General features: G+C 38.0%; 1 protein-coding gene across 5 annotated transcripts in view; it reads right to left on the bottom strand.

Annotated features, from left to right (window-relative positions):
* The window catches only part of LOC131258346 (uncharacterized), a 111368-nt gene extending 97654 nt beyond the window's left edge, over window positions 1-13714 (bottom strand). For 2 of the 5 annotated variants that reach the window (XM_058259606.1, XM_058259608.1), the window contains exons 1-4: window positions 13515-13714; window positions 992-1165; window positions 658-730; window positions 456-563 (exon numbers count right to left, since the gene is read on the bottom strand). In XM_058259606.1, the coding sequence (XP_058115589.1) occupies window positions 456-563; window positions 658-730; window positions 992-1165; window positions 13515-13577 (418 nt within the window). In that variant the 5' untranslated portion in view covers window positions 13578-13714. Of the gene's footprint in view, window positions 1-455; window positions 564-657; window positions 832-991; window positions 1230-13514 lie in introns of all 5 variants that reach the window. The other 3 variants (XM_058259604.1, XM_058259605.1, XM_058259607.1) reach the window with 3 other exon arrangements.
* Between the last annotated feature and the right edge of the window lie 8756 nt (window positions 13715-22470).

Below are 22470 nucleotides of genomic sequence, written 5' to 3'. Positions count from 1 at the left end.
GCATTAGCATCTAGATTTTGTGCAGTAATTAGGGAAGTTACTTGTCCTGATAGGAACAACTGAGGAAAGAAAGAGAATGGTGGCCCCTTTTGCCCTTTCCGCCATTCCACTCTATGAAGGGCCCGAACTTCTAACATGCGTGCATGCTAGAAAAACACAGCTAAAGAACTGCTTCATGTGGCAATAGTGCATGTGGGAAAGGTCACAACCCTCCAATGAAAATATCATGGAAAGTCACAACCAATAACATCGACAATCATGGAAAAGTTAACCTCCTCAGTAAGTTCCATTGAAATATCATCCATTAATTCAATTATAGTGCAAAAGTAGCAAGCGCTAAAACGCATGGCAACTCATGACTGGGGGAAAAATAACAAAATGACTTTCATGCACTCAAAATAATATATATATATATATATATATATATATAATAGCTCAATTAAAAACCATCTTACCTGATGTCAAGACCACAATAATGTATTGCCATCCAAGTGTAGGAGTATGTCGACGAATGGATCGTACATCAGTTAAAGGCACAGCTCGAATAGTGTATAGGTTTCTGTCTGTGTGAGGTGATAAAATAACGAGTCAGCAATACTATCTCCGTCAGTGTAAAATTAATGTATGTCATGTGAAAGTTTATAGCTATAGGCTGACCTTTTTCAGGTAACCTGGCATTTGAGCTTTGTCCCACAGAATCGTTATTGCTTGGTTTGTAAGGAATCCATGTCTGCCAAAACGAGAAATTACCCAAGAGTGACTGAGATAAGACTTGGAGCATATCCAATGTTAAAATCTGCAGAACAGATGTATCTCTAATCCTGACAGCAACTAAAACAATAAACATCTTCATCTTATCCACAATTCATTCATCAAATACCAACCAACAGAAATATTAGCTATCTTATCACTGGGCAAACACAAAAAACATGACCAATCATACAGCCTGAAAATAAGCATTTCATTGATCCCAAAACACTTTAATTAATACCATGAACAAGGAAGAGCCTTGCTTGATGAGTCGCAATCGTCCACTTATCCTTTCGGAAGCATATTGGGTTGGATGAATGGTAACATTGTCCTTCACATAAACCACTTCAGATCCATTAGGCTCACTGGACCCACTTCTTTTACCAGCATCCCCATGTGCATTGCTTCTTGACCCCTTTGAGCAAGAAAACAAATGGTGTCAACTCAATGCATTAACTCCTTTTCCTGTTTCTGCAGATCTATATGAACAAAACAATAAGCTCCATATTGATGCTAGTAAAAGAAGACTGTGTGAGAGTCATGCAATCATGATGTAATGTCCCACACATGCTCAGAGTTAGAAAGGCCAAAAAATTGAAAGTGGAAACACTAGCCATCTTTAAACATTGGTTGTGATGCAAATTATCACTTGGTTTCAATAAAATGGCAGTCCTCCCATGCCATCTGTAACAAAGTATCATGCAGTTAAATATAGTATGAGCAGGCAAGTAAAGCATTCGATAAAAAAAAATTAATGAAAACATGTAATCCTTTATAATGAAAATGAACACAGCACCACAGATAAGTAGCATGAGTACAGGTGCAAGTCTCAGAATCCGACACTAATAGGGAGTACCTGAATCGAATAACCCAAAAACAGGATTCACGAATTCAGCAATACATGTTAATACTGCTATATAATACATGGGTTAGAATGGGCTAAAATAACATGAGCTATAAGGGGTCATATTAATGTGCAGAACTGCTATTAACAACCACTATTGACTGATAAATTTATCCATCATATCTGCTTCTGGTGATACAGTAGTAAAAAATTAAACTCTTGTACAATACATAGGAAGGAAGGGTGTATTTATCAATTGGAGTGTAGTAGTCCTAACCCTATAAAACATTTTTTATGAAAAAGGGTAGTACACAAAACGTATAATAATGTAAATTTGTAAGCAACAAAACGTATACTAGATGTAAATTTATAAGTACATAATATTTAGATAAAATGGACGGAAAAAAAAAAAAAACCAAACTAATAGTGTCATGTATAGGAGATAGAATATTGAAATTTGTGTGTGCATAGTCCTTGGTACTCCTACAGAGTATGTAATGGTTTTTCTTCTTAAAATAATATAAAGATGGGTGTTAGTCGCCGTAGTAGTAGTAAAAGATGCAATAGAAACTCTCTAAACAAGGGCATAATAATCTGATTGCGAACACCCTGATATTCCGAAGTACGCCCAGAAAAAAAAAAAAAACCTACATAACTCAAGAGTGTCTTATCATTGCTTCCAAATGGGATCATAATCTTTAGTGCGATGAGAGGGAAAAGGATGATAAATATCTAACTCATCCCACATCCCCAAAGGACAGTGAAGTATTCTTTCAAGGTTCTACAATCCTGCTGAAACTTACTAATATCTGAAATTAACTTATAAACCGCGGATATGTTCAGAGCCTATGAATACATGTCACCAACAGTGTCCCATATCTTTTTGGCAAATGTCAGAAACATAACGGAGTTACTCACAGAGGGTTCCATACTATTGAGTAATCAAGCCATAATTTGATAGTTTTCTTTAGCCCAAGTTTTAAAGTTACCATCTGTAGGGTTAGGAGATTCATCCAATATATATGTGAGTCTATCTACCTCCAAAAAACAACCTAACTGATTGGACATCACCAAATCCCTGCATCAATGCATTGGACACCTTCACAAGACTATAGAATATACACCAAGGACCTTGTGTATGGCCAGAAACAAAAAAAAAAAAAAAGAAAAAAAAAGAAAAAAAAAAGCCCAAAATGGTGGAACTGGTCCGCTATAATCACTGAAGAACCACCAAAATCCACAACGCCATTCAAAACAACGCTATAGATAGGCTATAAGGGTCAAAATGATCCACCTTACATAGAAAATTTAGAGAAACGGCATGCGATTTAGGAGGGATCTAAATATAAATAAATAAGATAAGATAAGATTAAAAAGAAAATACACATGACTTTAAAGCTTTCGGAGTGACCAAAAAAATGGCTCAAACCTACTAAAATCAATTCAAAAAAATCCACAAAAAACATGACAAATCTTCTAAAATCAATCTTCATCAAACCATATTTTTCCCGATCAAAAACCTTTGTACAGACACTAACATCAGCAGTACGGTTGCTAATGTCAGTAGGATTGTGTAGCAACAATAAACATTAATATTCTCCGCTCTAATACGAAGTAAAAAAAAGAAGAGATTGAGAGAAGAAATAGAGAAAAGGGGAGAAGAGGAGGAAGAGAAGAAGAAGAAGAAGAGAGGAGTTTTGGGTTTGAAAGATATATTGTGTTAGGCCGAAACAACTAACATGCATCTTTAGGGCCTGTTTGGATTCATGGAAAGCATGGGAAAGGAAATGGTGTTTTCCATAAAACTCACTTTCCTTTATTTGTTAAGCCTTTCTTTGTGGGAATTGTCAAAAATGCCATTTCCTACTTTCTATTTTTGTTGGAAAATAGATGAACTTATTTTCCCACCTCCACCCCTAAGAAACACGTTTTCCCACGATTGAAAGAAAATGAGTTTCTCAAGGGTTAAAGCCTAAATGTGCCACTACCCATGTTCAATCACCTCACATGTGCCACATGTGCCAACATACCAAATGAGACATTGTCCATCTTCGGTCAAGCTACACACGTGTTACTATGCCACATGTGCCACCATCTATCTTCTCTTGTGCCCCACGTGTAAAAAGCCCTACATGTGCTAATGTGCCACATTTGTCACCATCCATCTTCTCTTGCACGCTACATGTGCTATTCTTCCACACGTACCACCATTCATCTTACTTTTGCCCCACATGTGCAAAGCACCCCACATAAGCCAATGTACCACACGTGCCATTGTCCATCTTCAATCCTCAAATATACCATGTGCGGATGGTGCCAATGTGCACAAGTATTGTCATTTAGCTTTAGGGCCCACATGTCAAATGTGTCAATGCGTTTCTTGTGTCATGCGCCACCAAACAACTTCAAGTACCTCACATGTACCACGTGTGCCACAATTCAGCTTCAGGTGCTTATTATATATGTTGTGCATGCCACATATGCCACTGTTCATCTCTAAGCATCCCACATGTGCCACATATGCCACATGTACCAATATAACACATGCTAGTGACTACCTTAAAAAAATCCAAGAAAACTATTTGTTATGCCAAACAGCAAACTTGAAAATAAATTCTAAATTTCTATGAAAATCTTGTTGAAAAGCAAACAAGGAAAACAATTTTTCCTTTCCCAACAATTTCCTGGAAATAAGGTTTCCAAAGAAACACTATTTCCTTTCTCATTCTTTTCATGAATCCAAACAGGCCCCTATATTATTTTAAGAAAAGAAAAAACGTACATATTTTGCAAGAGACCAAGGACTGTGCACACCCATGCACACAATTTACAATATTCTATCTCCTACACCCCTTCAAGTCATTGGTCTTGATAATGCTCCTACTTCTTCTTAATCCATGTGTGGATCCATCATCCTCTCCCTATATCTCTCCATCCTTTTTTATTTAATAGTCTCCCTATATCTCTCCATCAATTTTTCTAAGTAGGATATTAGCTTTACTAGTAGATCTCTTATAGTTAGTGCCAATGTTTTAAATATCGACAATATCGGCCGATATATCCCTCGATATATCTTGTATCCCACCTACGCAATACGAAACACACAGGTAGTGCCGATATATCCCACATGTTTGATCAGTGAGCATTTTCAATTTTCGATCCCTTTTTTGTCAAAATTATGTTAAATGAGTGTCAAATGGTTATCGATCCATTAGTTCATCATGTTTTGCATGAAAAATCATGGAGTTAAAGCTTTGATTATGATATCCATTGGTTCTTCATGTTCTCCATGTTTTTTTCAAAATTTGTCTTCAACCAGCAATCAATTGAGACTAACTTCCAAGTATTTAGGAGTATTTAATGAAATGATCATCGCATACACTCTAATTTCAAAATATGAGTGTAGGTGGTCCGATTTGGGAAATTTTTGAAAAAAAATCAAAATTTCCCCAATTTCTTCCAAATTACTTACAATGTTGCACTAAAAATATGAAATCAAACATGTATGAGGGTTGATCTACTTATTTGTTAAGTCATTGTCAATTTTCAGAAAATAAAAATCATTTTTAATTAAAAATTATTATATTATTTTTTTTTTTCAAAATTTCTCTTCAATCAGCTATCAATTAAGACTAATTTCGAAGTATTTTGAAGTGATTATGAAATGATCATCACATACACTCTAAATGTTATGCATTCAATTTGAATATAGTTTCTTTAGTTAAGTCAGACAATGCATAACTTAGGACCCTATACAAAGGAAACCTATTATGTGCACTTCTTTTTTGAGATGCTATGAATTAAAAGTGTGTATTAAGGTCTTTTTAATAATTCCTGAAGTTTCATTGAAAAATTCAACCATTTTCCCAATGTTTACCGATGTTTCCCAAAAAATGCGATAAATTACCCAATATAAACGATATATCCCGTGGCATAACCGATACGTATTTGTATCCCAAGGATGTGATATCGATATTTCGAACACTAGTTAGTGCAACTCAGTATGTCTCATTTGTTCTTATAAATAGGTACCACGATACTTTTTTTTACCTCAAACTTTGTTAAACAACTTTGTCAACCAAAATAACCCAGTATCTCCCATACACTCCCAAACCACTTTTGGTATACCATCTGGTCCAAGGCCTTTCCTAATTTCATTTTTCTTAAAGTTTCTTTCACTTCAGATCAGTGTTCGAGTTGTCGTTATCGCTACAAGTTTCGCTGGCCGAAGATAAAGATATAATATCGTTATCGCTGATAACTGGAAATGTAGGGGAAAATGGGAAACATGGAGAAAATGGTGGAATTTTTCAGTGAAACTTCAGGACATACCTAAATACACATATTTACATATTCAGGAATGAAAAAATTGCAAAAAGAATGCATTTAATAATAAGTTTCCATTTAATGGGGGCCAGGCAGAGGCTTCGAGCGCCAATGAGGGGCCACCGTGATGGATGAACTTTATCCACACCGCCCATCCCTTTTTTCATATCATTTTATAATATTATCTCAAAAATAGAGAAGATTGAAATCTTAAATGGGCCACACAATGGTGTGATTAAATATATACCGTTGAAAATTTTCTTAAGGACCACAGAAGTTTTAGATCAAGATGATATTTGTTTTTTCACTTCATCCATGTGTATATATGACCGTATCAAGGGGTTGGATGGAAAATAAACGACACAGTGGGCCCTAGGAAGGTTTCAACGGCGGACGTCCTTAGCACCACTGCGTCCTATGGTGTGGTCCACTTGAGCCTTGGATATTCCTTATGTTTGGTCCATTACTCTAGAATGATATGAAAAAAGTGATGGACGGTGTTGATAAGATTCATACATCACGGTGGCCGCTTAGTGGCCCTCGGAGCCTCCGCCTGTCCCGAGCTCCGAACAGGCGGGGGTAGTACCTAATCCGCGCCCCTACTGAAGCGAGACTTCCTACTGATGTGACATCACCGGGTTATGTGGGCCCCACTATAGTGTATGTTTTGTATCCACACCGTCCAACCATTTGGAGATATCATTTTATGGCATGAGGTAAACAATGAGTTAGATCCAAAGCTCTAGTGGACCCCACCACAGAAAACAGTGGGGAGAGTGACGCCCACCGTTAAAAATTTATAACCAGAGCCACAGTGGGGAGAGTGACGCATGGGATGCTACGTGGGGTCCACCATGATGTTTTTAAAAAATCTACGTCGTCCATCCATTATTTTAGATCATTTTAAGACATTAGAAAAGAAATCATGTGGATCCAAAATTTAGGGCAGCCGCACAAGAGGAAATAGTGGAGATTCAGTGACCAACATTTAAACATTTGTCTGGTCACAAAAGTTTAGCACAAGGCTACTAATTTTGTGTTTTCACTTTATCCCAGTGGAAATGAACTTATAAACAATTTGGATGGCATATAAACATCAAGATGGTGCCCAGAGAGGTTTCAACGGCGAAAAAATCTTTCTCGAGTTTTCATTCTCATATGGCCACCTTAAGTTTTGGATCCACCTGATTTTTGGTCTCATCCCCTAAAATGATCTGAAAAAAATGGATGAACGAGGTGGATTTTTCATCAACATCATGGTGGGCCCCATGTAGCATCCCAGTGCAGGAACTTCCCGCTAGAGGCTTGCGCAAGAAATCCCCGTCCACAAATGAAGTGGGTACTCCCCTGACGTTACCCACGCATCAAACGTTGGTCTATGTGGACCCCTACATGATGTATGTGTCTCATCCATGCCGTCTAATCCATTTTTCCGAATAATTTCTTGTATGAACTCAAAACTGAGTTAGATCAAAATCTCAAGTGGGCCACATAGTGTTGATTGAACTCTCACCGTTAAAAACTTCTTGGGGCTACAAAAGTTTTAGATCAAGCTGATATTTGTTTTTTGACTTCATCCAAGTCTTTATGAGCTCATCTACAAGTTGGATGTCAAATAAACGTTATAGTGGGCCATAGCCCATAGGAGGTTTTAAATGGTAGACGTTCAATCATTATTATTTTCTCATGGTGTGGTCCACCTGAGATTTTGATGTCTCATTAACGGGGAAAATGATTAAAATGATGTGTAAGCATGAATGGATGGTGTGGATAAAACAAATAGATCATGGTGGGGCCCACATTGCACCGAACACTAGCCCCTAGTTAGTGGGAGCGTCATTAGCCAAACCACGTCCCTTGTGTATCGGAAGCGGATTGCGTAGTGAGTAATTCAGTACGGTTAGCGTACTCAGTAAACTCTGTGAGGTCCACCATGATTTATGTATTTTATCCGCTCCGTCCATCCGTTTGCCCAGATAATTTTATGGCTTAAGCCCAAAAATGAAGCATATGCAATGTTCAAATGGACCACACCACATGAAACAGTTGAATTAAACTTCTACCGTTGAAAATTTCTTGAGGGCCACAGAAGTTTTGGATCGAGCTTATATTTGTGTTTTCCGTTAATCCATATCTTTATGATCTTATGAACAGGTTGGATGACAAATAAACATCACTGTGGGGCCTAGCAAGGTTTCAACAGTGGAAATCATTATCCCCATTGTTTCCTGTGGTATGATCCACCTAATCTTTGGATATGATTCAAATTTAGGCTCAACCCCTTAAATTAGATGGAAAAAGGGATGGACGGTGTGGATAGACCACATACATTCAACGTGGGCCCAAATCAGTTTACTTAGTATGATAAAAACATACCGAGTACCGAGTAACTCGTACGCAATCTGATTTCTTCCATATCTTCGAAGTTTCGAAGTTATAAAATTTAAATTTAAAAAAAAAAAAAAAAAAAAAAAAAAAAACCCAACCCTAAAATTCCGTTGAAGAATCAATCCCGCTGAAGAAAGAGGGTTTTTGAGGGAGGGCTATTGCCGAAGAAAGAGGGGTTTTCTTACTTGCAAATTGGAATGAAATCTTCGAAGATCAGCTGCAATGCTCGAAGATCGAGGCTGTTGATGGAGGCGTTCTTCCGAGCTCCTAGTTTCGATCAACCAAGTACGATATCTTCTCAGTTTCGATATTTTTTTGGAATTTTTACCTATTTATTCAAAATACAAGTTGTTGGCTACAGTTTTCCCATGATAGGTAGCGTGGTTGGTGGCCATAGTTGATATTGTCGGCGGTAATCCAAAATTATCAGTGATAATGCAAAATTATAGGCCATAATCCAAAATTATCAGTGATATTTCACTGATAATCCGAAGAGAAACGAAAAAATGGGGTTTCAGTGTTGCTATACTGGCGACAATATCGACATTTCGTCGACAATGGAAACACTGCTTCAGATATCCTAATCCTATTAAAGTATCTATAGTATCCAAAGTCATTTGAATTTATAGTTCCTTCTATCCCAATGCTCTCAAAGTAACTGTCATTTAACAGGTTCTAAAAATAGCTTCTCCACATTTCATTGATCCCATTATCTTTTACTAGTACCATCTTGTTATCGCTCTTAATGCATCTAACATGATCTAAGCCCCTACCCTTCCTCTCCCTCATTTTTGTAAGTTTGAAGACGTCTTTCTCACCTTTTGTTGTCCCTAATCTATTGTAAAGATCATCATAAGTAATGACAACCCCGAAAGGGGAAGCAAATATATCAAAGAAAAGAAAAAAGAGATTGTGGGAAATGACCCAACAATCCTCTAGCCGAATGCTAGAGATCACAAATGCAAGACTATGAGCAAGCTCAATAGTCCTCTAGTCTTGAACTAGAGATCACTTCCCCCCTTCAACCAGTGTTTTAAATATCGACGATATCGGCCGATATATCCCACGATATATCCTATATCACACCAGTGCAATACAAAACGCACAAGTAGTGCGATATATCCCACATGTTCGATCTGGTGAGCATTTTTGTATTTCGATCATTTTATTTTCTGTAAATCATGTTAAATTAATGGATTGGGAGCTTCGATTTCGAGATTTGGAGATTAGCAGAGTTGCGGAAAATTGAAAAAAAAAAAAAAAAAAACAAAACAAAATTTCCCAATTTCTCGCAAATCATTTGCAATCTTTGTATCCAAACATCAAATCGAATATGAAACCTAATCTAGTGATTCTTCTTTTGCTTTTGAATGTATCGATTGTGTTTCCACGCATCTTCTTACATTGATAAATTATATGAATAGACATTGAATATACTTGCATCAATTCAATTAGACAACGCATAGATTAGGACCCCACACAAAGAAAACTTATTATGTGTACTTGTTTTTTGTAATGTTTTGATTTATAAGTGTGTATTTATATCTTTTTTAACAAACACCGAAGTTTCATTGAAAAATTTAACCAATTTCCCAATGTTTCCCCATGTTTCCAACGACAGCGATACATTACACGATACAACCGATATATCCCATGCGATAACCGATACGTATCCGTATCCCGAGAATGCGATACGTAACGCGATACCAATATTTCTAACACTGCCTTCAACAACTACCGTAGCGAAATATGAGAATTACTCAAAGAAAATATCAATCAACTTGTCTTATTTCATAGGTCATAGGCCTTATTTATAATAAGTCCTTAAAATCTGCAATAAAAGCAATAGAATCTAAAAATAGAATTCTTAGCTAGCCAAGATCTGAGAAAATAAAAAACTACCTAATAATAAAGTATTGTAATTAAGAAAGTTCCTAAATAAGAAACATCTAAAATTACTTCTTGCCAAATATAAAGATGATAAAGAAAAAAGAAATTTCATGATGTAGAGATTTAAAAGAAATGGAAAGTAAAGATATTCCTAATGTAGAGATTTGCCTAAAAATGGAAACTAGGGATGACCTAAAAGGGAAAGTGGGCATTTTTCTAACGCACACGTGCGGAGTATGCACACGTGAGATGTGGGCCTTTTCTTCAAATCTTGATCAATTGGCTTGTTTGGCCATTTGGTTGCATCAATTCCACCCGACTTCGAAAAAAACTCGTCCTCGAGTTTAAATTGGTAGTCGTAATTTCCTATGAAGATCCTTGTTTGTAGCGCCTTCTTCAACTTCACTGGCATTGATGGTGGAGACCTACACGCCTAACAGGTAGCTAGTGCATAATACGGTGTTGAAACGTGCACCTTCTTTTCTTTTGTTTGTTGGTCCTCCATGTTCTAGTTGTAGATTATGGCCCCTTGGTCACAGTTGGCTTCCGACTTGCATGCTTTGAATGATGTTAAGATGGTACTATTGTGTTGACCTCTGTGTAGTTTGCTACTATGATTGTAGCACTATCCATCTCTTTGACCATCAGATTGTCCATATCTATTAAACCTTCAATCTCTTCAATTGGATCATCCGTTAGCTGATCTTTTGGTTTTACTTAAATTTCCTCCGATCTGACCATTGATCCATCAACTAATCCAAATGAGGATTCCTTTTCGGTTGACTATCTATAACCATGTCATTCCTTGGAACGCTAGATAAAACAGATTGAAGCCCATAAAGCTTTCCCTGTTCAATCAAGGTCTCAAAGCAAGCTCTTACCAACTCCTTGAGTTCCTTGAATTCATTTGCAATATATTCCTTGAATGCTTTGATCTCCTTCTTGACTTCCAGCAAATTCTCTTCCCATGTCTCTTGAACATTCTTGGCCATCATTGATATTTCCGTGTGATGAGAAGCTTTTGAGTAGCCGACATGTGGTTGTCATTGCTCATAACATCTAGAAGGCCATTGAAAGGAATTATTAGAAGACCCATACGAAGAAGAGTGAGACTTGAGGCGATAAGGGTGATGATCGTGATAGTCATAATGAACCAGATAAGAATAATGCGATAGATATGAATGGGTAGGAAAGTCTGGATGGGGATAATTTTAAGAACATGGGTTGAACTATAGGCCTAGATTCTAGATCTACGGTTATGTGGTTTTGAATGATTTTTTTTTTCTTTTTTCTTGTTCTTTTTTCCTTTTGGCAAGAAAAGGAGAAAGGGCAAGGAATTAATGGGTTGGAACGAGATTGGGATATAGTAGGGTTGGAAGAGAATATAAACAGGATTTTTTTTAAAAAAAAAGTTATGGTTAGGGTTCAAAGGGTTTGGGGGAAAAAAGGAAACGTAATGGTTTAGTGTTTGGTGATTTTGGGAAGGGAAAAGGGAATCAAAAGAAATGGAAGATGAAGGATTAAGGAAGGGGAAAGATGAAAGGGTAGGACTGAAATTAGAAAATTACCTTCTTTAAATCTCCCAAGATTTGCATTGTCCCTTCTCTTCAGATATATGGTGGAGTGTCCTCCGTCTCATTGGGGTTTCCTAGGTTATGCGTTCTCTATAGATGATCTCCTTTGTGCCTGGCATGTGGATTCTGGAGGAGTGTTGGGCAAAAGGAAATGGCATATCATTCTCCTTGCCATCTTCTGGGCTATACAAGCGGAGTGTAACAATCACTGCTTTAGGAACTCTTCAATCTCAGTCATAGGAGTGTTCTCTAGAGTGCTAGTTCCGTTTCAGGATTGGGCTCCGTAATGTTGTTTTTGCCGGGTTTGGCTATTGTGGGGCAGTTTTTTGTAGTTTTTGTTTTTTCTTATTTCCTGTAGCTTGTTTTTCTGTTTTTTCTCTCCCTTACCTTGTAGCATTTGTTTCTGTTTGTTTCCTTTAATAAAATTTTCATCTTTCTAAAAAAAAATCTCCCAAGAGCATAATTTGCTTCGATACCAATTTAATGCAAACCCCAAAAAGGGAAGCAAATAGATCAAAAGAAAAGAAGAAAGAGAATGTGGTAAATGACCTAACAATCCTCTATCAGAATGCTAAAGGTCGCAAATGCGAGATTATGAGCAAGCTCAATAGTCTTCTAGTCTTAAACTAGAGATAACTCCCCCCCCTTTCAACAACTACCATAGAGAAATGTGAGAATTACTCAAAGAAAATATCAATCAACTTATCTTATTCCATAGGCCATAGGCCTTATTTATAATTAGTCCTTACAATTTGCAATAAAAACTATGGAATCTAAAAATAGAATTAAAAACTAGCCAAGATCTGAGAAATAAAGAAACTACCTAAATAAGAAAGAATTGTAATTAAGAAATTACCTAAATAAGAAATATGTAAAATTACTTCTTGCCTAATATAAAGATAATAAAGAAAAAGAAATTTTCATAATGTAGAGATTTAAAAGAAATGGAAAATAAATATATTTTCTAATGTAGAGATTTGTCTAAAAATGGAAAGTAGGGATGGAGTAAAAAGGGAAAGTGGGCATTTTTTCTTATGCACACATGCAGAACGTGCAAGCATGAGATGTGGGCCTTTTCTTCAAATCATGATCAATCGGCTTGTGTGGCCATTTGGTTGCACCAATAAGCATCATCTTGTCTCTTCAATTTTTAAACCTCTATTTCTTCTTTTTGATTCATGGACTATCAATCATCAACAGCCAATACAATTGTGACCAACCATTGAGGAAGTCGGTGATCAATAAATTTGTTACAGACCATGGGGCAATTGTTTCCCAGAATAGTTCCTATGGTGCAACTAGCTACATTGGACCAGTTAACGATTTCCAGCCCACTCATTGCAGGCTCAGTGAATGAAAACCACGCCAACTGCATGATCCTAAACATTTAAATGTTGGCCAATTTTGCAAGAAATGACCATTTCCTAAACCACAGATCCAGTGGTTAGCGTCATCTGACAGAAGTAATCCTCTAAGAATCATAAGTAATTCAAGGTGAGAACCACCTAATGGATGATTCCTGTAAACGATTTGACCTATTCTATTGGTCGGATGGTTCTGGCCTGGTTAAACGGACGGCCCAGATCCTTTTTTGGACGGTCCGTATGCCAAACAGAACTGGTTGCAACCCGGTCCTATGTTTCTCTGTACAAAAGTCGATGAGAATGGAAAATGGAAGAGAAGGGAATCCCACTATGCAGCCGACGGGAAAGTTTCATGTGGTGATCAAAATGGAAGATTACCTGTTGTAGTGACGCGGCGTAATCTGCATCGTCGGAAAGATCATGCAGCTCCATTTCGTGCATCGCAACGGATGTTCTCGCAGATCGATCTCTCTCTCTCTCTCTCTCTCTCTAACGAGTAGAGACGGAAAACGCAGTCGACGTTTTTTGTTTCTGCAAACTTCCTTCCTCGCTAAGGAATCTCTTCTGGGTGGCACGTGCGACGAGGAGAGCCGCACGAGTAACCGACTTGTTATCGACATCAGACGCGAGGGAGCGGATTAGTTTGTTACTCGGGCGACAGCTTATTGGTTGTTAATCTAACCGTGTGGGACCCACCTTGACGTATTTGCTGTATAGTCACATCTGTTTTCAAATCTCATCTTGGAACGCGATCCCCAAGCTTAAGAAGATCCAAATATCAAATATCAGGTGGTCCACACCACTAGATACAGTGAGGAATGACCATTAAAAGATTTTTATGGCCACAAATGTTTTAGATTAAGCTGAACTTTGTATTTTACCTTTCATTCAGGTTTTCTTGACATTATCAAGTGGTTGGATGGCAAATAAACGTTATGCAAAACCTACAATGGGCGCCTTGGAATTTTTGGTGATGATGCACTCAATTACCATTGTTTCCCCTGGTGTGGTCCACCTGAGATTTGGATGTGCTTAATTTTTGGCAACATGCCATAAAATGGTCTGAATAAACTAATGAACAGTGTGGATTTACAGAAAATCACCAAGTTAGGCCCACGGTAAAGGTAGCACCTGGGTGTTACCCGGTAACAGCTAATCCAATCGTATCCTTCGGCTGCATACACACCTCCAATTTTCACAAGTGGAGCTACATGGGAGGGGATCAGGTGCTACCGGATAACTTGTCAGAGGATGTTGTTGACAGGATGTTGTTGACGGTTGATTTCCAGTTTTTGTCCCATGATAAGTACTGGCGTGGTAGAATTGAATCGTGTGGCTCAATTCAAATCGAACAATTATGATCTCTGCATCAAGATAGGCAGATACCCAGAGCATGTGACCGAGATTGAATGAGATCAGTCACCTATTTAGCCATTCGCACGGTATGTTAATATGTTCGGGCAATAATCAAAGCGTAGGGTTCATCCTTTAATAATAGATTACACATTTGTCTTACATAAGAAAGTATGTTTTCAATAAAGATTAAAAAAACAATAAGAAAGGAAATTTTATAGTTGGTCGTGGAGAATAGTTGCAAATCACCTTCTTAGATGGAGAACTCTGATTGATACTTGGACTAAATCCAATGTATAAGTGTAGATCCAAATTACAGCTAAAGTTAATAGATAAGAAGCTACATTATGAGAAAATGACCACTGTAGACAAAATCTTTTGTCCAGCGGTTTTTATGAAGGAATACAAACTTTAGTTACCAACCTCGACTAGCACGTGCGGACAGCGACTTTGAGGACGAAACTACCCCTCCTTTTCACTGCGAAGACGAGCGCTGACGCTCCTCCATCTGAGAGTTGTACGAACGGCTTAAAAGAGATCAAAGTTACATGGCCCCACAGCTATATATTTATTATATCCATAACGTTCATCCGTACTTCGAGATCATTTCGGAGCATTATCCCAAAAAAAATCATATCCAAAGATCAACTGGACCACACCACAAAGGGCAGCGGGGAAATTGATTTTCACCCTTAAAACTTTTGCAGGGCCCACCATAACATTTATTTTCCATCCAATCTATTCATAAGGTCACAAAGGCCTGGATGAAGAGGAAAAACAAATTTCATAATGATCCAAAACTTCTGTAACCCCTAAAAGGGTTTCAATGGTAGACGTTCAATTTCCCACTGCCTTTTACAGTGTTGTCCACTTGATAGTTAGATCTGTCTTATTTTTCGTCTCAAGCCTTAATATGAGCTCGCCAAATAGATGGACGGTTTGGATATAACACAAACCTCATGGTGGGGCCCACAGAAGCAACGAAAAATTCAAAAAAAAAAAAAAAGAATTGGGGATGAATCGTGGATTCCGCGATTCCACCGCAGCTTGCTGTACGATTTGGGGATGGATCGCGGAATCTGCGATTCCACCCCCGATTTATGGCTACGGATTATAACCGTAGCTATAACTGTATCCCTATGCACTTTTTATTTATTTATTTTTAAAAATTTTTTACATAGAGAATTTTATTCTACCTACATTTTTCTCTAACACATATTTATATAAATATGTATATATAAGCATATAAAAAAAATTCCTCTCCTTTTTTCATTTCTTTCTTTATTCATGTAATAAGAATATCTTCTAAACCAAAATTAGTTACTTAACGTACCATATATGATTTTAGGGCTAAAAGTTGGGCGGGTTCAACTCGACCAACCTATGATCCACCCGACATTGGGTTGGGCTTGGGCAGGATGTATCGGGTTTGGTCTTGGGGTTGGGCCATACAAATACCAACCCAATAAAACTTGGAATCGGAATTACCGAGATTGACCGTCAAATGCATGGAAATGGCCGTGAAGTGAAGGGAATTGACCATGAAGTGTATCAAAATGACCTTGAATCTAAACGGAATCGTCGAAATTGACTGTGAAATGCATGGAAATGACCATGAAGTTAAACAAATTGACCGTGAAATGCGTGAAAATGACCGTGAAGTGAAGGGAATTGACCATAAAGTGTATCGAAATGACCATGAATCTAAACGGAACGTTGGAAATGACCGTGAAATGAAGCGAATTGACCATGGAATGCATGGAAATGACCATGAAGTGAAGGAAATTGATCGTGAAGTGCATGGAAATGATCGTGAATCTAAACGGAATCATCAGAATTGACCGTGAAATGCATGAAAATGACCGTGAAGTGAAGCGAATTGAACGTGAAATGCGTGGAAATGACCGTGAAGTGAAGGGAATTGACCGTGAAGTGCATCGAAATGACCGTGAATCTAAACGAAATCACTAGAAATGACCGTGAAATGCGTGAAAATGACCGTGAAGTTAAGTGAATTGACCATGAAATGCATGAAAATGACCATTAAGTGAAGGGAATTTACTAGAAATTGAGCGGGACAAATTGAAAATTAAGCGGGCCAAACTGGAAATTGAGCGGGCCAAACTGAAAATTGAGCGGGATAAACTGAAAATTGAGTGGGATAAACTGAAAATTGAGCAGGACAAACTAAAAATTAAGTGGGATAAACTAGAAATTGAGCGGGCCAAACTGAAAATTAAGCGAGACAAACTGGAAATTGAGCGGGCCAAACTGGAAATTGAGCGGGTCCTACATGGTTTTCCCATGGAATATCTCTGAGTAGATATCCTTTTAGCTATATGCATGCCTCTCTCTCAAATTGGGATCTAATTGAAAGGGAATAGAGATGAGGTTGGATACAAAGACCTTATCCCTATTGTAAACCAACTCTTCCTAATCCTCTCAGATTCTCTTTATAAAAAGTGAAACTCTCTCAGTGTAGAGGCATCCCGAAACTACAGAGAGGAAAAACCAATAGGAATACGAGAAAATACCCTATTGTCCATTAGGCTTCCATATGTTCTAAACCTTCGATATGCCATCATACAAACACCAACCCGATAAAACTTGGAAACGGAATCGCCGGGATTGACTGTCAAATGCATGGAAATGACCTCGAAGTGAAGGGAATTGACCGTGAAGTGCATCGAAATGATCGTGAATCTAAATGGAATCACCGGAATTGACCGTGAAATGCATGAAAATGACCGTGAAGTGAAGCGAATTGAACGTGAAATGCGTGGAAATGACCGTGAAGTGAAGGGAATTGACCATGAAGTGCATCAAATGACCATGAATCTAAACCCTAGCTAATTAGGCTTTCATATGTTCTAAACCCTAATTAGGCTCATCTGTCGAAAGCAGTCCATCGAAACTAGAATAGGACTGCTGATTATTGATGCACGATCAAGGATGTAATTAGGCTATTGACCGCAGCACCAGCCAATTAGCTGATCTGTGAGCTCCATGATGATGTGTCTCTTTTATCCACTTAGTTCAATCATTTAGCCGGCTCATTTTATGGCATAAGACAAAAAATGAGACATACAAATCTAAGGTGAACCATACTACAAGAACACAGTGTTGACTGAATATCCACCATTAAAAACTAGTAGGTGACCCAACATGAGACAACTATCTAGTGCAAAAGCTGTGGGCCCCACTATGAAGTATGTGTTTAATCCATGCTGTTCATCCATTCTTTCAGCTCATTTTAAGGCATGAGTCCAAAAATGAAGCAATCCAAAGCCCAGGTGGATCAAACCACAAGATACAATAGTGAGAATGATGTCCACATTTGAAACCTTCCCAGGGCCTAAAGTGATGGTTGTTTGCCATCTAACCTGCTCATGGGGTCACACGATGTATGATGGGTAAACACAAATATCAACTTGATCCAAAGCTTTTGTGTGCGTTAAAGAAGTTTCCAACAGTAAGCATTCAATCCCCGCAATTTTCTGTGGGGTAGTTCACTTGAGCTTTAGATCTGCCTCATTTTTTGGCTCATAGCCTAAAATGAGCTGAAATAAATTAGACAGATTGTTGATAAAACACATACATAATGGTGCGGCTCACATAGCTTTGACACCAACTATTCGGCTGGTCCTGGGGTCACCGACCAAACCGCGTCCTTGTGGGATCATGGGCGCTCATAAAGGTAGTTCTAATGGTGAATTTTCTGTTTCTTAAAAATTTCGTTGGTTGGGTGGGTCAGGCATGTATAAAGAAACGGACGGTTGAAACAATGATAATCGACGGTATACATTCAACATGAGTGTGTCGGTTGGCCGATGGGTGGGCTTGCTTCAGCGCATTCGGCGCATCTACGTATTCCGGTTGAACTTTTAGTGGGCATATCCAAAGGGCGATGACATGGAGGAGAGGAAAAAACCGGAGTATGGTAAAGCCATTTATACCCAGTACACTTGGCAGTGTGAGGTGCAAATCTATCCGTCCATATTTACTAATCAGCATGGATCGTTTACGCCTCAAAAATTAGAGCTAGTTAACAATCCTTGGGCCTATTTGAGAGCATGGATTTGTAAACCCCTGGATTTGGAACCCCCAAGATTAGAAACCCCCTGAATTTGCAATCCTTCCAGTGTGCTTGGTGAGGGAACCTAGGAATTTAGCGAGGGAACCTAGAAATTCAACGAGGGAACCAAAGAATTGAGCGACTCCCGCTCAATTTCCAGTTTATCCCGCTCAATTTTCAGTTTGGCCTGCTCAATTTTCAATTTGTCCCGCTCAATTTCCAATTTGACCCGAAACTTGAAATTGAGTGGGCCAAGCTGGAAATTGAGGCTAGACGAGTTCATCACCTTGCATCTAGTTAAAATTGGTTGGGTTCAATTAAGTTGAGTCTAGGTTGAGCCTAATCTAGTTTTAATATATATATATATATATATACAATCCTATGGAAAAAACAAATGAAAAGAGAGAAAATATGAGAGGTGATCCTTATCTCCTTTGATGGTTCAAGGTGCATGTGCCCTACCCAACTTCTTATAAGGAGAAGTTATATGGGTCTTGGAATAATGTTGGTAACAAATCCACCTTGTCTATTAATATTATCATATTGTGTTAGGACATGACTCTAAAAATGAGATAAATCCAAAATCTCAAATAATCTATGCTATAAAAGATAGTGGAGATGAAAATTGATGCATTGTGATGATTGAGTTCGAGTATGCTTGCCAACAAAGCAAGATTTTCTTGTTTGTTGCCATGTGATTGGGCTACATTATTACATCAATCAAGTTTGGGTTCGGGATCGGGTTTAGGTTTGGGTTTTCAAGTTTAGGTTTAGGTTTAGGTTAGGGAGTTGAGATTAGGATTAGGTGTAGGTTTACGTTTAGGGATTTAAGAATACATTTAGGTTTTAGATTTAGGTTTAGGTTTTAGGTTATATGTTTAGGGAATTGAGAATACGTTAAGGTTTAGGTTTAGGAAATCAGGTTCAATGTGTTTAACCTCCACTAAAACCATATGCTTGTTTGCATAAAAATAGACTTGTTGATGCTTTATGCCATGAGAGTTTCACCTTCTCTATTAACTGCATCGTACCACAACAACATAATCACTAAATCATGTGGATGATGAACAAAATCATGAAATCCAGTAAAAAAAAAAATGAACCTCTTTGTTGCTAGCACTGATAGCTCAACCAAACAAAGAAGAGACTATCTTCTAGCCAGCAAGATTAGAAAAGAGTGACCTAAAGTAACCAAATCAAGAGAAATAGAAGATGCAAAATAGGCGAAAAACAGCCCACACCACCAAGACCATCCTATGTCAGTATGTTCTGCAATGAATTATGACAACCATGGGAACTATGAAATCCAAATGCACTTTTACATCAAGTGTTGAAACTCGAAAGCAACCCATTCAAGTGACTGTTATTGAATCATAATACAAAATCAAAGCAAGGTCACTGATATGAAGGATTTTTGTCCTTCAAAGTATATGCTAAGAAATAAAGAAACAACTTAAAAGAAAAAAGTACAGCTTTGACGACATAAATGGATAAGTATTGCAGACTCCATGCAATGCAAATGTTCATCAGATCATGGTGCTAAGGCTAAGAACTGTCTGTAGAACTGCAAATGCAGCTTGGAAGAAGCAAGAATCCATCAATTTTCTTTCTTTCATCAACTTGGGGAGAACCCCAACTGACCAAAATCTTTTTCATATGCATGTTTTATGTCCCTGTTTTCTACATACTATTGAGGTAGCTTAAAGAAGCTTGGTACTCTCATTTTTTAGTGCTTTCAACATAAATATGTATGGACTCACTAACAACAAAATGGTGTTAGTGTACAAGTAGTGTACAAAGGAGGTAAGAACGTCATAGTATACATCACTTGTCTTAATGGTGCCACTCCTGCTCTCCTCCATCTCGTTCTTCAGCATCTTTAAAAACTGAAGATTTGCTTATCCATACAAGAAACTTCGAACAAGCATAGCTAGACAAATGCATTCAAAAAGTTCTATCTGAATACAACTTTAGGCTAACCAAACGGCCCCAAGATAAACATGAATTTTGTATAAGTGCTACATATGGACACCACAAAAGCACTTATACATACATGTGCACACATAAAGACACTAGCATGTTGCATCTACGAAAACTTACTATAGTCTGTCATCGTTCAATACTTTCAGTACTTACAAGGAACGAATGATATCCTTAATTTCCTGTAGATGATTATCATCCTTCCAATGAGCTATTGCATCAATGTCACAGATGACCAAATATTAGAAGGTATATGAAAAAACTAAGAGATCATCTTGACCTGATTTAGAATGTCAGCTTCCAACAGTCCAAAAGAAAATCGACACAGGATAAGGCCACCAAGTATTACTACATAAAAGAGGAGAGTCAGGGGTCCACCTTAGATTATGTAATTTAGTATGGTGTGGCCCACCTTAGATTTGGATCTGCCTCATTTTTGGATTCAAGCTTGAAAATGAGTTGAAAAGATGAATGATGGGCTTGAATAAAATACATTCATTATGTGAGGAAAATTTTTGGTTGCTGAGTTTTACATTTCTTAGCTTAGTAATTCCTAAGTTTCTGGGCAAAATAAAAAATAAATCAGTTCTTGGTTGGTTTTTACATTTTCCATGAATTCCTTTTGGTCATAAATCTTGCCCCAACTTCTAAGCGGGGAGTGAAAAACATGGGGAATTAAAACATGATTTTAGACTCTTCTAAGGTTTTCCCAGACTTTCATGAATATAGTGGCATAAGTGTATGCATAGATAAAATAAAATAAAATAAAAGGCAGGTTGGATGGAAAATCTCCTAGTTTTGGTTCGTTGGGACTTTGTAACCCAGTCATTATCCATGCTTTGCTATTCTTGATCGTTGCCGCTGCCATCGGCATCATCATTATCTTATTCCTTCTCATAGTGATTTGGGATTGGCCTTTAAATGGCAGATTGTCGAAAGGGTGAGGGCAAGCAAGCAAAGTAGGATCATGGAACAACAGTTGCCAAACAAACGGCCAACCACAAAACACTCACACACAAGATATGCCATGCTTAGTAGTTGGTAGCACAAAATAGCACAGAACCCACCAATACATTATTGCCAACTCACATGCAAACACGATCAAGCCCACATTTGATTACCAACTCAACTCACATGCAAACATGATCAGCCTCACACCATTATTACATGATCATCCAATTTTTAGGTTCGCCACAAATTTGAACAGTCTTCTTGTCCCTATGCTTGGACTACTTCGAATCCCTATGTCGAATAATCACTGTCCTGCGTGGCACCCCAGAAATCCTCTCAATGTCAGTCACCTTAAAGGGTATTAGGGAATTTTTGATTGCTATGTCAAAGGTCAGTGACTTTATGTTTGGATTTCGAATTGAAGCGTAGAAATGCCGCACAGTCTCAGCGTCGGCATTGTTGTAGGTTCCCTCGCTCAATTTCTAGCTTTCCTCGCTCAAATCCTAGATTGCCTCGCTCAATTTCCAGTTTATCCCACTCAATTTTCAGTTTGGTCCACTCATTTTCTAGTTTGGCCCGCTCATTTTCCAGTTTGGCCTGCTCAATTTCCAGTTTGGCCCGCTCATTTTCCAGTTTGGCCCGCTCAATTCCCATTTTGTCCTGCTCATTTTCCAGTTTGTCCCGCTCATTTTTCAGTTTGTCCCGCTCAATTTCTAGTTTGGCCCGCTCTTTCTAGTCAATTTCCAGTTTGGCCCGCTAAATTTTCAATTTGTCCCGCTCAATTTCCAGTTTGTCCTGCTCAAATGAATATTCCAAGGACTACTAGTTGAACACTAAAATAAATCCCCAACTAAAAGGAGTAATATGCATATGAAAGAATCTATTTCTTACAAGGGAAAATAAACCATGCCTACATAAAGAAAACATAGCAACTTACAGTTTCCCCATCAGTTATGGTAACAGACCCACTGGCTT

Source organism: Magnolia sinica, chromosome 10 (assembly GCF_029962835.1).
Source record: "Magnolia sinica isolate HGM2019 chromosome 10, MsV1, whole genome shotgun sequence".
Taxonomy (NCBI): domain Eukaryota; kingdom Viridiplantae; phylum Streptophyta; class Magnoliopsida; order Magnoliales; family Magnoliaceae; genus Magnolia; species Magnolia sinica.
This window is presented reverse-complemented; position numbering and strand designations above follow the sequence as displayed.